Below are 14,735 nucleotides of genomic sequence, written 5' to 3'. Positions count from 1 at the left end.
AGTTATACAACATTACTTGTATGAGGGGAAAAAATCTATTGACAGTGCATATTTTTTTATGGTAATGTATCATTTATAATTCATATTAATTATTTACTCATAACAAAAAATAATGATGAATGATTTATTAAGCGAGTAATAAATCTTCATACTGACAGTCATAATTGTTACACTTTATTCTTATATTATATTTATATAATTTGTCTTGAAAATATTGAAAGATTTTATGTTTTCAACATATTTTGTGTTTAACTTAGTTAACAAATTCTATATTATGATTTTTGTCACAAAAAATAGAGATAATTTGATTATTCTTAAATATAAAATATTTAATAGTCAAATTTATGATTTTAATATATTGTGGCTATTTTAATTTTAATACAATCTAAACTAATACGATCTGTACTTGTTTCTAAAAAAGTAAATAATTTTATTATAAATCATTAATTTATTACTTAATAAATAGTTCTATTATAAATCAGAATTGTTATTGGGAATTTATCCTTTTATTTTTCAATTAATTTAAAATATTTTACCATAGTAACTTCATGAATTTTCTCTCCTCTGAGATGTCATGTGTGTATATTTTAAATCAAATTATAATGTTTATAATTTTTTACTTTTAAGTATTTTATTAAAATGTTTAAATCTTGGACAGCATTTAGTCCGTTAATTAAACAACTCGAAATTAGTAATAATAATGTTAAGTATTTTTCATATAGCTATATAATAGGAGTAATTATATATTCTCATTGTCATAAGAAAACTATATGAGTTGTGTCACATACAGTGTTGTGAAACCCGAACCGAACATTAAACCGGCAGAGGTCCCGTATTAGGTTTAACTGGTTTAAACGGTTAAATCGTCCGGTCTGACCGGGTGATTTCATACATAATTAATAATTTTTATTTATAATTATATAGTTATATATAAATGTAAAACTTTATATAATTAATAATTATGTATAATTATATTGAAATAATACCTTTTTATTTTTATTTGGACCGTAGTAAAACAAAATATTAGAACATTGTCCCATTTTTTTATTTTTAAGTGAGCCGTCCGGTTTACTTCCCGGGTTAATCCGATTTAACCGGGTTTAACATGGCCGGACTAGATTTTTCTGGTTCAAAACGGTTTAAGGTTAAGATGGCAAACCAGAGCCGCTTTTAAGTCTGGTCAGCGGTCAGACCGGTCGGACCGTCCGGTCCGGTCCGGTTCTAACAACACTAGTTACATATGGTTTTAATATAATTTATATTGTAATACTAAATATATTTTTTCACTATTTGACTAAAGAACTAATCTCTTTCATGATCCACTCTTAAATGTCGTTATTAAGAATTAACATTTATCATTTTGGTTATTATGAGGATGTAATAGAGTATTTCATTATTAAATCAATTTCTTGTTAGTATAAATAGTTTTAATGTAGACTATACTATCTTAAATGAGATGAGCAGAGGCTATACTCCAGACAAGCCATATGAATGAATGAGTGATGGAATTGAGATTAATCTTTCTGGACGACTCATTGAGTGAGACTTTGAAATGATAAATTGTTCTCTTCCCACCCTCATTGCAGCCATCTCTCTTTAAAATATTGTTATTTATTGAGTGTACAACATTATACTATGTATGAATTTAATTACTTTATTGTGTTGGATTGGGATTGTATTCCTATAAACTAGTAAGTTACCCATTTATTTATATGGGACAATAATTTTTTGGCACATGGTTAAGAACAAACATGTCATATGAGTATTCGTATGTATAATAACACATGTTATTCGTGTATTCATTTGGTTAATAACACAGTGCATTATAATAGTTAATAACACACATGTTACTCGTGTATTCATTCATATGGTTAAGAAAAAATATGTTACTTGTGCATTCATATGGTTAAGAGCACACATGTTACTCGTGCATTCGTGTGATTAAGAACATACATGTTAAATGTACATTCTAATGATTAAGAAACATACATGTTACATGTGTATTCACATCGTTAAGAACATTTATCTTACATGTGCATTTATATGGTTAAACAATCACATATTACTCAAGCATTCTCATAAGACATTGATTTTGACGAATATTTAGAAGCACATAAGTATGAATATTATTAAATGTATATTAGTAATATTGTGAAATAATTTGATAAAATAAAGCGAAATATATAGAAATACAAAAATTGTGAATTAATTTCATTGAATATGTTTTCTAATATAACGATAAAATGTCTTCATAACTTTTGTCGCATAGTAAGACATGATAATATATTAATCGTCCATAAATTGACAAATTATGCAACATAATGATCAAATATATAGTAAGGCATGATAATATATAATTGAGTACAAACTATTATTATCATAGTAATATGAACTCATACAATATAAATAAATATTTGATCATAAAAATCATGAGTTTCAAATTATTGTTAAACTAATATTGTTATATCTGTAATGTTAATAACAAAAAAAAGTAAGAAACAAAATAAAATAAATCAAGTGTATTCAATTGTCTATATTTAAATATTTCATGTATTTTGAATTCCCAAAGAGGGTTGGCTATAAATTACTTTGTTATTTTATTTTGTATAACAACAAAATAAATAAATCTATGAAAAATAAACAATTTTTTTTTATGAAAATGAGAACTTGACTGTGAAATAAGAACAAATCTACAAAATAAACACACGTAAATAAAAAATGCATTTTAAAGTATACTTTTATTTGTCATTTAATTTTATATTGATTCGTTTATTTTGAAAATAATTTTCTCTCTCAACCAATTATAAGTTATGAAAATATTTTTTTTCTCTCAATCAATTATAAGTTATAAAACAGTTATAATATATTTGTTCATTAAAAATGTAACTCATATGTGTGTATTTTATTTAAAATTTTATATATATAGGGAGCTACTCAATGAGAACAATTCTCATATTAAAATTGTGAGAATAGTAAATCTGCCTTATAACCAATCATGTATGGTTCATAGCTCTCTCTCTTTATATAGTGAATGAGTGAAAGAGAAATGATGTTCTCTATTTAGTGATAAAATGAGAGAGAAAAATAGGGAAGAAAGAAGAAGAATAAAGGATAAAGAGATGTAGCAAGAGATAATAACAAATGTTATGGTGTGGTGTGGTATATTGGAGGTGATAGAATTCTTTGAGTGAGAAAACATTTGTTGTGAGTGTGACATTGTGGGCTTTTTTTGTTAAATAGTAAATAGATAATATTTGATAAATCTTTGCATAGTATTTTTAAGAATTTAATATATACTGACAGCAAAGAAAAGTATTATAAATTAATACTAGATGATGCATGTCAGTGTAAAACACTCTCACCACATAGATTCTATATTTTTAATTGGGTTAAATGTTGCATTTGAATTAATGTATGGTAGCTTGTGTAGACTAGTTAGTATTGAACACTGTTCCACTTTCTATACGGAAGATTCATCTGTTACAGTATACTTTACTAATGCGAGGCTCAAAGTTTATGATTTTCTGATTAATTATCTGGATGGCATGTATCTTGTCTATATGGCTATGTAGAAGTAATGCCATTTCCATACGAGATAATATTTGCAACGAAAACATTTCTGACAACATCAAAATTATTTTTTGAATGGGAGACAAGCCCAATTCAAGTATCATAATCTACTGCACTTACACACTTGGTGAAGTAAATGATGATATGCAATTATATCAATTAGATCTGATCAAAATTGGCCATACTATTTGGTTTTTGTTTAAACTATATCAGTTATGAAAATGTGATTTAATTTTAAGTTGAAAATCAATAAAGACAATCTTAAATTTATTTATGCTTCAAAATGATACAAACCACCTGTCCAACTATTATAGCACATATGCCAACAAAACAAAGTATTTTTTTTTCTTATTAGTTGGTATTATGGTTTTTTTTAATGGAATAAAAATATTTTTACTTTATTATTTACTATGTCATTCTTATTTCCTGACTTTTATTCTTAAATAAATAAGAATAATTTGGTCATTTTAACTAAAAGATAGTGAGAAGAGAGGTAGATGGTGTGGATAAAAGGTAAATGATGTTAGACCCAAATAAAAATAAAAATGATTTTATTATTGTGAGAAAAATGTGAATGTTGATCTTATTTCATCATGAAATGTAATAAATTATAAAATAATGTGTAATACTCAAATAAGAATGAAAATATTGTTTGCCATTAGAGATGCTCTAATATCTTAAAGATATTCTTCAATGAGAAAAATGTATATACAATAATAATATAAAAGTTTTTTTACACTCTTTCTTACTATATTATTTATCATTATTAATTTTTTAATAAAAATAATACAAATAAATAGTAGGAGAATATTGAGACTATAATATATATTAATAGTGTGTACCTTTAATAATTCAAAACATACAGTATTTTCTATCAGTTGTTCTAACATCCAATTGGCTCTGAGATTATAGCGTGTCCAATACTCGTACGTGTCATTTTCGATATTTAGTAAAACTTCATGGCTATTTCTTCACCAGCCAACACTTCTTTTACTTCCTCAAGTTTTCCCTCCCTCCTTACACTTTCCTCTCGACTCATCTACCTTGACCCGCTACAAAAATTGAACAAGAAATTGGACAGAAAACAGAGAGAAAACAAATTACTCAATTAATAATCAAAATAGAATTTGATTCAGAAGGAATTAGTAACTGCTTCCAATTTCGTTGGTGTTGTTGTGAGCTATTGAGTGTTGATGACTGAGAAAGTAGGGAAAAGAGAGAGGATGAAGAACATTTTCAAGAAGCTTCACATTGGAAGCAACAATAATACCAACGATCCTCATCGATCCAATGAAACCACGCCACCTGTCCCATCGCCTTTGTCCTCCGCCGATAACCGAACCGTTCGGAACGCCACATCGTCTCCTGCTACGGCTAGTCCTTCTTCATCGCCGTCCACGGCGGCGGCTGTTCCATCTGCTGCCGCAACAACCCCGGCGATGAATCGGCAGGATTTTATCTCGTCGGAAGAGGAGTTTCAGATGCAGCTAGCACTAGCTATCAGCGCTTCCAATTCGGAGTTCCGTGATGATCCTGAAAAGGATCAGATCCACGCTGCGACGTTGCTGAGCTTGGGAGGACGTCGAATTGATTCCGCGAGGAGCAAGGAGGACGTGGCGGAGGCGCTGTCTAGGCACTACTGGGTAAGCTCACTCATTTTTTTCTGAGTGGATTAGGGCTTTATGCGGAGTGTTTTCACTTTTTTGTATGCTTTAATTAATTTGTTCATATAGTGAATTTAATTATGTATTGCAGTATTGGAGCTATTAATGAATTTGGGGAATAAATACATACTTTTAAGTGGTTTAGATTGTCATGCATATTTCTAGGTGTAAAGAATAGAGGTTTGTTTGAGGGTTTAGGTGTGATTAGGAATAGAAACCTTGGGTGGAAATGGAAAGCTGATTTTATGAGTAAGGTGAAATTTGGTTTCTGTAGAAAGGAGAAGGAACAATGAAAGAATCCGAATTCTGATTTGTTGCCCTTTAGCTCAAACTTCAATGTTGTGTCCAGTAGGATCATAAGACTCTTGTGAACATCGCCCTTTTTTAGTATGGACTGATTGATTGGGCAAAGTGAGATCAAGCTGTATTAAGATTTTGGAGCTTTTTTGGAAGTACATTTCATCCTTAAAAATTAATAGAATGAGAAATTAAAAGGATATATCCTCCCCTAAGATCAGTGCCACTTTTACCCTTATTTAGATTGGCTTTTCCAGATATCCTTCTTCCTAGTGCAGCATTATACTTGCATACCCACTTTCTTCCTCCTCTACCTTACTATTCCAGAAGCACCCATCACTTTTCCGGCCAATCCCAGTGATATTCCGGCGGTCAGATATCCTTCACAGATTCTTGGCCCATGTTATGCTTTCCTGTTCCCCTTCATAGGTCTGTGCTCCTCTGTTTTTTGCAGCCCATCACTTTTCTGGCCAAGCATGTCCAGTTTCCATCAAGCCCAGTGACATTCCGCCAGTCATCTATAATTTGCAGGCCTTTGGTGTACTGACAGTATTCTTGTGGGTGCTATGCCTTAGATGAGTCTAATATTAGTTACTTTAAGCTTGTAGGCTTAAACTTAACTTTGTTCTTCGTCTTCTTCTTCTTCTAGGTTCTAGCTTAGAATTAGATTGACTACTTTGAGCCAGAGGCTTAACTTATCTAAGTGTATTATTTATTATTTTATTTTGAGCCTTTATATGTGAAAAGTAATTATTGTATTGTTTCCATAAATGCCCTAGTAGCAGTCATCCCGCTACCTACTGTTCCAACTATTGCGTTTTTGTGGTCTGCTGCTCCACTCCTCTATCTGGGATTCACTTCTGAGGTTTAACTCTGTTACAGTCTTGCACATGCTTGTTTGTACTAAGCCATCATGTACCCATTGATTGAACACTGCATATCTTATTGATTGAACATTGATATAGAAAAAATTGTTTAATAAATTTTCTTTGGCAAACATGGAATGGTTGCCCCTTGGGTTGTCTTCAAATTGGTGTTTTTTAACCTTTCCATTTAATGCTCATTTCTTGAACAGTTCCTGTTTGATTTCACTGTATCTTCTATTCCTTTGTATAGGAATACAACGTGCTTGACTATGAAGAGAAAGTAATAGATGGTTTTTATGATTTATATGGGCTCAATATGGATTCTTCAATGCAAGGAAAGATGCCTTCTCGTGCAGATCTTGAAGCAGACTCCGGAAGTTCTAGCTTTGAAGTGGTCATAGTTAATCAAACAATTGATCCTGCTCTGGAAGAGCTAGTGCAAATTGCTCATTGTATTGCATTAGACTGCCCTGTCACTGAGGTTGGTATTTTGGTGCAAAGGCTTGCTGAACTTGTTACAAGCCATATGGGTGGTCCTGTAAAGGACGCTAATAATATATCGGCACGATGGACAGAGAGAAGTACAGAGTTAAGAACTTCTCTTCACACAAGTGTATTGCCTCTAGGGTCCTTAAATATTGGGCTCTCTAGACACCGTGCTTTGCTTTTCAAGGTTAGCATTATGGCTTTTATTAGTAATTGAAGCATTTTAGGGCAAAATTTGATGTTAGGCTAGTCTAGTCATAATCTGCAGAAAAGGCGGCAAACCGAAATACATTGCAAAATAAAGGAAATTTAATGAACATGGTACGTTTAATAACTTATTGAGTCACTTAAAAGCATTCTTCTGTAGAGATTATTAATGAATGAATAAAAAAGAGTAAAATATTTTGCTTTTTAGAACTATTCACACCAAGTAAATCTTCCCTGCTAATATCTAGCTTGGATTTGAATTTAGAATATTTTTCAGTATCTAAGTACACTTAACTAGAATGTAAGTTTAGCAAGAGGCCTGATAATCCTAACTTAGAGGTGTAAATTGGAGTCCATACCATACTGTACCATACCACAAGTTGCACAGTTAAACATCTGGGATGCTTGGATCATACAAAATGACGGGGAAATAGATGATGTAAACCACATGATTCAAGTTGGGTGGATAAAATTTAGAATTGAAGGGAAATTTTATTGTACATCATTACAACAATCAAACCACTTCTAAATAAGCATACATGGATCAAATGACACCATAAAGTTCTATAAGGCTTGGTTATTGCATCTATGCTTAATTGGAAATGAGAAATCCTCCCACATAAATTAAGATTGAGTGATCAAACTTTTGGCTTCTCTTCTGTTCAATACTTCAAACACTTGCAGGTTTCTAACCTCTGGATTTATGGTTGTTCTATAATATCAAAGTCTACTTTTGCATATTGGAAACAAGTGATCTAGCTGAATTAAGTATATGTGATGTGTTTTAGATGATTATATTTAAGGTTCCATATGAATTTTGTCAAGAATTTGAAAAGTATGTGAATTTTGTCAAGAATTTGAAAAGTATGCTTACCAATTTGCTGTCTGTGTAATATATTTTTTGTTTTTCTGGATGTAGGTATTAGCTGACAACATTAAGATGCCTTGTAGATTGGTAAAAGGTAGCCATTACACTGGTGTTGAGGATGATGCTGTCAACATTATAAAGGTGGAGGATGAAAGGTCAAGGCTTTTATTATCCTTGTACTATTTTTGTATGTGTTCACTTATTAATTCATTTGTGCATATGCATGTCTATCTGTTGCTGTCATTTATGGCCTCTTACGTGTTGGAACTGTTTGATGCAATCATTGGAAGTCTCCATTATTGTGCAGAAAGTTTGGATGGCTGTTCAGGTCCTGTGGTTCTGATATCTCCTATTCTGTTTTCAGGGAGTTTTTGGTTGATCTCATGGCTGCTCCTGGAACGCTTATCCCAGTTGATATTTCAAGTACGAAGGATAGTGCCTATAAATCTTACAATCCCAAGATTTTGCCAAGTTTACCTTCCACTAAGGAAACTGAATTTTCTTACTCAAGACCTATCCCATCTCTCGGTGAAGGTAGTAGTCAGAATCCTGTAGTAAAAGGCCATCCACAACCCTGGAATGGAAAATCATATTTTGATAAGCCAGATTACATGCCTTTTAACATAGATTTGAGCAGAGACACTGGCATTGGTCCCTCTAAGATGCCTAATGGAGGGACTCCTAACAAACTCGAAGATTTGTCACCCTCGTCTGGTATTCCTTTGTACAAAGGGAGTCTTGGAATGAATGCAGTTGGAGATGGGACAAGATTGAATGTCAATGTTGTACCATATGCTCAGGACAGCCTCAATGACTCTCAGAGCCTTTTTGCAGATCTCAATCCATTCCAGATAAAGGGGACTGGGAAGATCTCTGTGCATAACAAACATGTGAGAAATAAAGCTCCTGAACTTCAGAATACAAGAAACAATACTGTTTCTGTTCGACCTCTGTGGAAGAATCAATATGCTTACAATGAAGTCCCTAGGAAAACTAATCCCAATCCTAATGAATATAATCCTTCTTTATTGGTTTCCAATAGTTCTTCCGTTTCTGAAAACGTTGATCTCGGTAGTTCCAAATCATCATATAATTCACATGTAAATAATGGCATAAATGCTCAAACTTTGGCAGAAGTTACTAGTTCAGATTCACCATCTTCTGAAGCTGAACTAAGGCGAATCAATGATCTCAATGCTAATTATAATATGGAGGATTTGGGGAATTCTCAAAATGGCATGGTAGAAGTGGTTAAAGAACATGAAAACATTGAAATCAGACATCAAGACCAAAGGAAGCGCACACATGACAGATTCATGAGTAGCAATTTGAAATTAAAGGATCCGGAGACAGAGAGTCCTAGCTCGTTGATGGATTCCATTTCGAACAGGATTGATTTGGATGACGTAGATGTTGGTGAATGTGAGATTCCATTGGAGGATCTTGTTATTGGTGAAAGAATTGGTCTAGGTAATGTGCATGAGTTATCTTAATTTCTTGTTGGAATATCATTAATATTACACTAAAAAGTTGATATGGCTCTGGTTTAATATTTCTGTTAGTGGAGTTCACCACAGATGCAAATCAACCATTATCGACCTAGACCAGACATTGACCTACTGTATTTTTTGTTAAGCAACCCAAAAGAAACCTTATATTGGAAAACTAAAAACATATCTGTTACCTCCACCACTTCCCAATACAAAGTTTGCTTTTTTGGGTTGCTTAAGCATTGCCCAAGGTTAGCAAAACCGTTTATTAATTGAGTGAACTACTTTCGATTTTCCCTTTTTCTATTTGTGTAATCATGGTCCCAACTTTGTGGTGAGGTCCACCTTCACAAAATTTCCAATTTTTACACGTGATTATGTCATTTGAAAGGATTCAAAAGGATGTTTTCTGGTTGTTGGAGAGGTCCTGGTTTGTTAAGTTTTGAATGTTATAGATAAGTAAGTATTTTTTTAATTCAAGCTTTCTTTCAAATAGGTTCATATGGAGAGGTGTACCATGCTGACTGGAACGGCACAGTGAGTACTTTAATTCCTTTATATACTTGACTGGGAAGATTCTTGTTGTAGATTGAACTGGATAATGTTTCAGTTTATATTATGTCATTCTGAGTGTTGACAATTCTGTAGTAGTGGTAGTAGTAGCAGCAATAGTGGTGGTGATATATCCTTGTTTCCCCCTTAAGCAAGACTCAGGTTTGAGTCTTGTGTATGGAGAAAAACCCCACTGGGAGAACTAGCCCCAGTGCCCCACTATACTGTGGACATTCCCGGCTCGGTCAGGATGGCCTCCTGTGGGGGATGCTTGTGGGCTGTGGCTAGACCAAAAAAAATAACATTGCTCTGTACTTACTATAATGTAATTTATGTAAAAACTATGAAGCATGTGACCAAACTAATGAAGCTTTGGTGTCCTTTTCTTTAGTTCTGTGTCCATTATGCAATCCTTCTATGTTAATGGATAATCTTCTTTTATTATGGCCTATGACATTAAATTTATTTCATTCAGTTCTTATTAAATTTACTAGTTAAATAGACTGGGGACTTTATTTTTTAAATCCTTGTTGAATTCCACGAAAGTCTGAAGAAAAGGAAAGGAAGAAAATAAGTTGAAAAGGTTATAATCTTTTATTATGCTAGTATATTCTCAAAATGTTTTCTCTCTGCTTGTTTAATTTCAAAAGATTTTATCCACAAGGTTAGAAGTACTAGCATCTGGTTTTCTGATGGATGATATGCTGTTGAAATATCAGGAGGTTGCTGTGAAGAAATTTTTGGATCAGGATTTTTCAGGTGCTGCCTTGTCTGAATTCAAAAGAGAAGTAAGCATGAATTATACTTTTTGGCTTAATGACAATATTCTTCTTGTTTGCGTAAAAGAAATGGGACAAAAGAAACTTGTGAACAATTAGGAACATTATTTTGCTTTGTTACTTGTGATATAAAACTGCCTGGAAGATTTGGGTGGAAGTGCTGGTGAGACTAAAGAATAAACTGATCTGCTTTCCATCCTTTTGCTGCAAGGTACGGATAATGCGTAGACTGCGTCATCCAAATGTTGTTCTTTTTATGGGTGCTGTTACTCGTCCTCCCAATCTCTCAATTATTTCGGAGTTTATTCCAAGGTAGATTTGTTTTTCACTTTTTACTCATTATTTATTAAACAAAATCAAGCTAAATTGCTTATCAGCCGCATTGGTCTTTACAATATTATCTTTGTTGTGGGTTAATTTTTTTCATATTTTAAGTGTCATACCAGTGATACTGATGTAATATTTTACAGAGGAAGCTTGTACCGAATTCTTCATCGCCCAAATTGTCAGATCGATGAGAAACGAAGGATAAAAATGGCTCTGGATGTGGTATGGAATAATTGCCTTTTTCCCGTTCAACTGTTATTTATATCAATGACCTTTCAACTTTAGAACACTACAATTTACAGGCTAGGGGCATGAATTGCTTGCACGCCAGCAATCCTACAATTGTTCACCGAGATCTGAAATCCCCAAATCTTTTGGTTGATAAGAACTGGAACGTTAAGGTATATGATTGAAAACAGAGTTGTCCATGTGCCTCGTTTGTCATTTTTCTCATTTATACCTGCTCCTGATTTTTTTTTTTGCATTTGAAATGAAGTCAACTAGATTCTGGAAAATGTGGTCACAGATATGAATCAAAGATACAAATATCTTTAATAGCATTCTGTGTGACTCCTCAACCTGAGTCCAGCCTACAGAAACAAGTCATTATAGCAGCTTGACTTAAAAATGGTTATCTGATTTTGGTCCAAGTTGCATATTTATGTGTTCCATTGTAATAATTGCATGCAGAACGTAATGAATGGTTATTTTGTTTTTATATTACAACTGACTCTAACTTCCGTGATCTTGGAGATGCAGATACAAAATTAGTCAATCAGCTACATGTTCTGTTTTATGTTTGTATATGAAGTTAAATATGGACGTGCCTTACTTGATAAATAGTTATATCTATATAGGCCCTTTTATTTTGGATAAATTGTTGATGTCCATTTGATGTTACATGGGAAGTGCCATTTATGGCTGCTTGTACACAAAATATCTGTGTTTGATATAACATGGTGTGTGCTCATGCCTTCATGGGATAGGTGGATTGGTGTTGAATCCATACTGATAATTTTTGCTAAACTAAATTAGCCCAAATAGACAGGTTCACGAACTTATCAACCCAAATGATGAAAAATTATGTTGGGCTATCAATTTGGACATTTTATGGGAGTTAAAGAAAAAAATAAATTTGCCAAACTGTGAAAAACTGAATATAACCTGTCAAATTTATGTAAACTGGAGTTTAGATGATTTGCTTGCCTGTGATATTATATATTTGTCAAGCTGGCTATATAATATTATTTATTCTAATTTGTTGCACAATTAAAGAGTACCAAATCTAAAGCAAATAAATATGTAAGAGAATGGCAAAAGGTCCAGAATGCATGTTATTAATAGTATTGGGACAAGAGGATTGAAAGAGGTCGTGTGGCTGTGTAAGAGATAGGCAAGTAGTCTTCAGTTTGCATTATTCGTATGTCTTGTTAAATTGTTAAAGTTTTATACAAAAGACAGGTTAAGTTGGGATAAACTAGCTTTTTAAATTTTCCAACTCAACCCAACTTAAACTGAAATTTGGAATTCCAGCCCAACCTAAAGCTGTGAACTAAAGCTCATCAGTTTGAGCCGGGCTGCTCAAATTTGAATGGTTTCCATGGCATGTTAAATGTACATCTACATGATGGCTAGTTTCCCATGGTTGGTGGTCTTTTATTTTCTCGACACATTTCTTGAAGTATGGATGTATCAATTTATGAGCTGTGTTTATTTAATTTTTAATTGCTAGGCTATTCGAAAGTAAGCTTCTCTTTTTACAGGTATGTGATTTTGGGTTGTCACGCCTGAAGCACAACACGTTTTTGTCATCCAAGTCTACTGCTGGAACGGTGAGATTTTGAGAAAATTTCGTTCTTCTGCAGCATTTGTCTTATCTGACTTTTCCACATTCAACCCTAACTTGTTTTTTCGTCAACGTGTTAGCCTGAATGGATGGCTCCTGAAGTTCTCCGCAATGAACCCTCAAATGAGAAGTGAGTCGTTATTATTTCAAGATAAATCTATTTTTTTCTGGATTCTAATTGTAATTTTTTATTCTTTTGGTCTAACCAGTGTTTGTCCATAATCAGTGCCTAAATCTTTAGTCAGTCACTAAAAATGTCAAAGGTTCTGCTAGGCATGTGTATCAGCTATATCATAACTCATGAGTAAAATAGGTTCTGCTATGCATGTGTATTTTGCTACACGAGCAGCACTGTTTTGGGAATGATGTAGAATCTTGCGCGTTAGATAGTTTGGCCACTTGAGAAGACCTTTATAAGCCCCAGTAAGGAAGCATAACTAAGGTGGAAGACAGCCTAATGGTTGGAGATAGATAAAAGCAAGAAAATCTATATGTGAAACCATTAAAAATTATAAATCACTTAGAATTAAATATTTCTAAAGACATGGTTTGCAATATGATGCAATTATTTGATACATGTAGGTTACTCCACGTAATGGGAAAAACCTTTGTTGTTTTGTGCTGGAAGTTTAATGCTTGGTAGACAAGCTGTTGCTGTTAAGAAGGGTTACTGGATTTTCTGTACTTTAACCATTGAACACACAATTAGATTAATATATGTGTGACTGTGTCAATTTCTACAGTGTTTGCTAGTTGCAACAAAAGCTGTCTTTAGAATTAATCTTGTTAATTATCATTCAACTGTATACAGGTGTGATGTTTATAGTTTTGGAGTCATCCTATGGGAGCTGGCCACTCTAAGGTTGCCATGGACTGGAATGAATCCTATGCAAGTTGTTGGGGCAGTAGGTTTCCAAAACCGTCGACTTGATATTCCCAAGGAAGTTGATCCTTTAGTTGCAAGAATAATCTGGGAATGTTGGCAACAGTAAGCATGTTCAACTTGAAGTTTGATTTATTATTTTCCACTACATTTCATAACTTGGAAAATTATAATAAATTGTGGAGCTAAACCAAGTTTGCAATTGATGACCCTTCTATGCTTTCTGTCATCTCTTCTCTTTCTGTGTCAGGGATCCAAATCTGCGCCCCTCATTTGCACAGCTTACAGTGGCATTAAAGCCCCTGCAGCGTTTAGTTATTCCATCTAGTCAAGACCAGATAGCTTCACCTCTGCCACAGGAGATATATGTAAATTCCACCCCCTGAAAAATATCACTTTCTCAAGTGTGAATAAGTATGTTTTCTCCTTAGTTTTCTTCTGGGTATAAAGGTGACAAATGGAACGGGAGCATAATAAAAGGGGGAAAATTACATTAAAACTTGTAATGGCAAATGGTTCTGTTGAGGAATATATCAATTCTGTGCAGACAAATAACTGCGGAGCCATTTTGTGTGTGTGTGTGTGTTGATAGCTTGTCCGAGGAACCAAAATTCTGTAGTGTATATGTAAATTTACTGTACTTCAAGTGTCCAAATTGTATTTACTTGGTATTTAAAAAAGAAAAGATGTCTTTGCTTTTTGTTATAAAACTTTTTATTGACAACCATTAGTCCTTAACTTAATCTGCTGACGAGCTTGTTTATTATATACATAGTAAAAGTAAAGGCACTCTGTCATTATTTCCTTGTGAGTTGGGTTAGGTACTTAAGTTTAATGAAGAAAAAAAATATTACTACAAATTGATCTTTTACTTTTGTATGATAATATTTTATCAGGGGC

At 33.1% G+C, this 14,735-nt stretch overlaps 1 protein-coding gene across 1 annotated transcript; it reads left to right on the top strand.

The window, feature by feature from the left end:
* LOC109335734 (serine/threonine-protein kinase EDR1-like) lies at nucleotides 4,551-14,559 on the top strand. The gene is made up of 13 exons (XM_019571891.1): nucleotides 4,551-5,213; nucleotides 6,648-7,070; nucleotides 8,010-8,113; nucleotides 8,323-9,428; nucleotides 9,945-9,985; nucleotides 10,720-10,788; nucleotides 10,991-11,091; nucleotides 11,250-11,328; nucleotides 11,409-11,507; nucleotides 12,870-12,938; nucleotides 13,033-13,082; nucleotides 13,764-13,940; nucleotides 14,086-14,559. The coding sequence occupies exons 1-13, from the start codon at nucleotides 4,764-4,766 to the stop codon at nucleotides 14,219-14,221; spliced, it is 2,904 nt and encodes a 967-aa protein (XP_019427436.1). The 5' UTR covers nucleotides 4,551-4,763; the 3' UTR covers nucleotides 14,222-14,559.

This window comes from Lupinus angustifolius, chromosome LG20 (assembly GCF_001865875.1).
Source record: "Lupinus angustifolius cultivar Tanjil chromosome LG20, LupAngTanjil_v1.0, whole genome shotgun sequence".
Taxonomy (NCBI): domain Eukaryota; kingdom Viridiplantae; phylum Streptophyta; class Magnoliopsida; order Fabales; family Fabaceae; genus Lupinus; species Lupinus angustifolius.
Note: the sequence above shows the minus strand (reverse complement) of the source record. Positions and strands in the feature narration are given on the sequence as shown.

Bases quoted from the DNA above. Each gene is read 5' to 3' on its own strand.
- LOC109335734 (XM_019571891.1), top strand. From the start codon at position 4,764: ATGACTGAGAAAGTAGGGAAAAGAGAGAGGATGAAGAACATTTTCAAG. The intron at 9,986-10,719 runs GTGAGTACTTTA...TTGAAATATCAG, and splicing joins ATGCTGACTGGAACGGCACA to GAGGTTGCTGTGAAGAAATT. The intron at 11,508-12,869 runs GTATATGATTGA...CTCTTTTTACAG, and splicing joins ATAAGAACTGGAACGTTAAG to GTATGTGATTTTGGGTTGTC.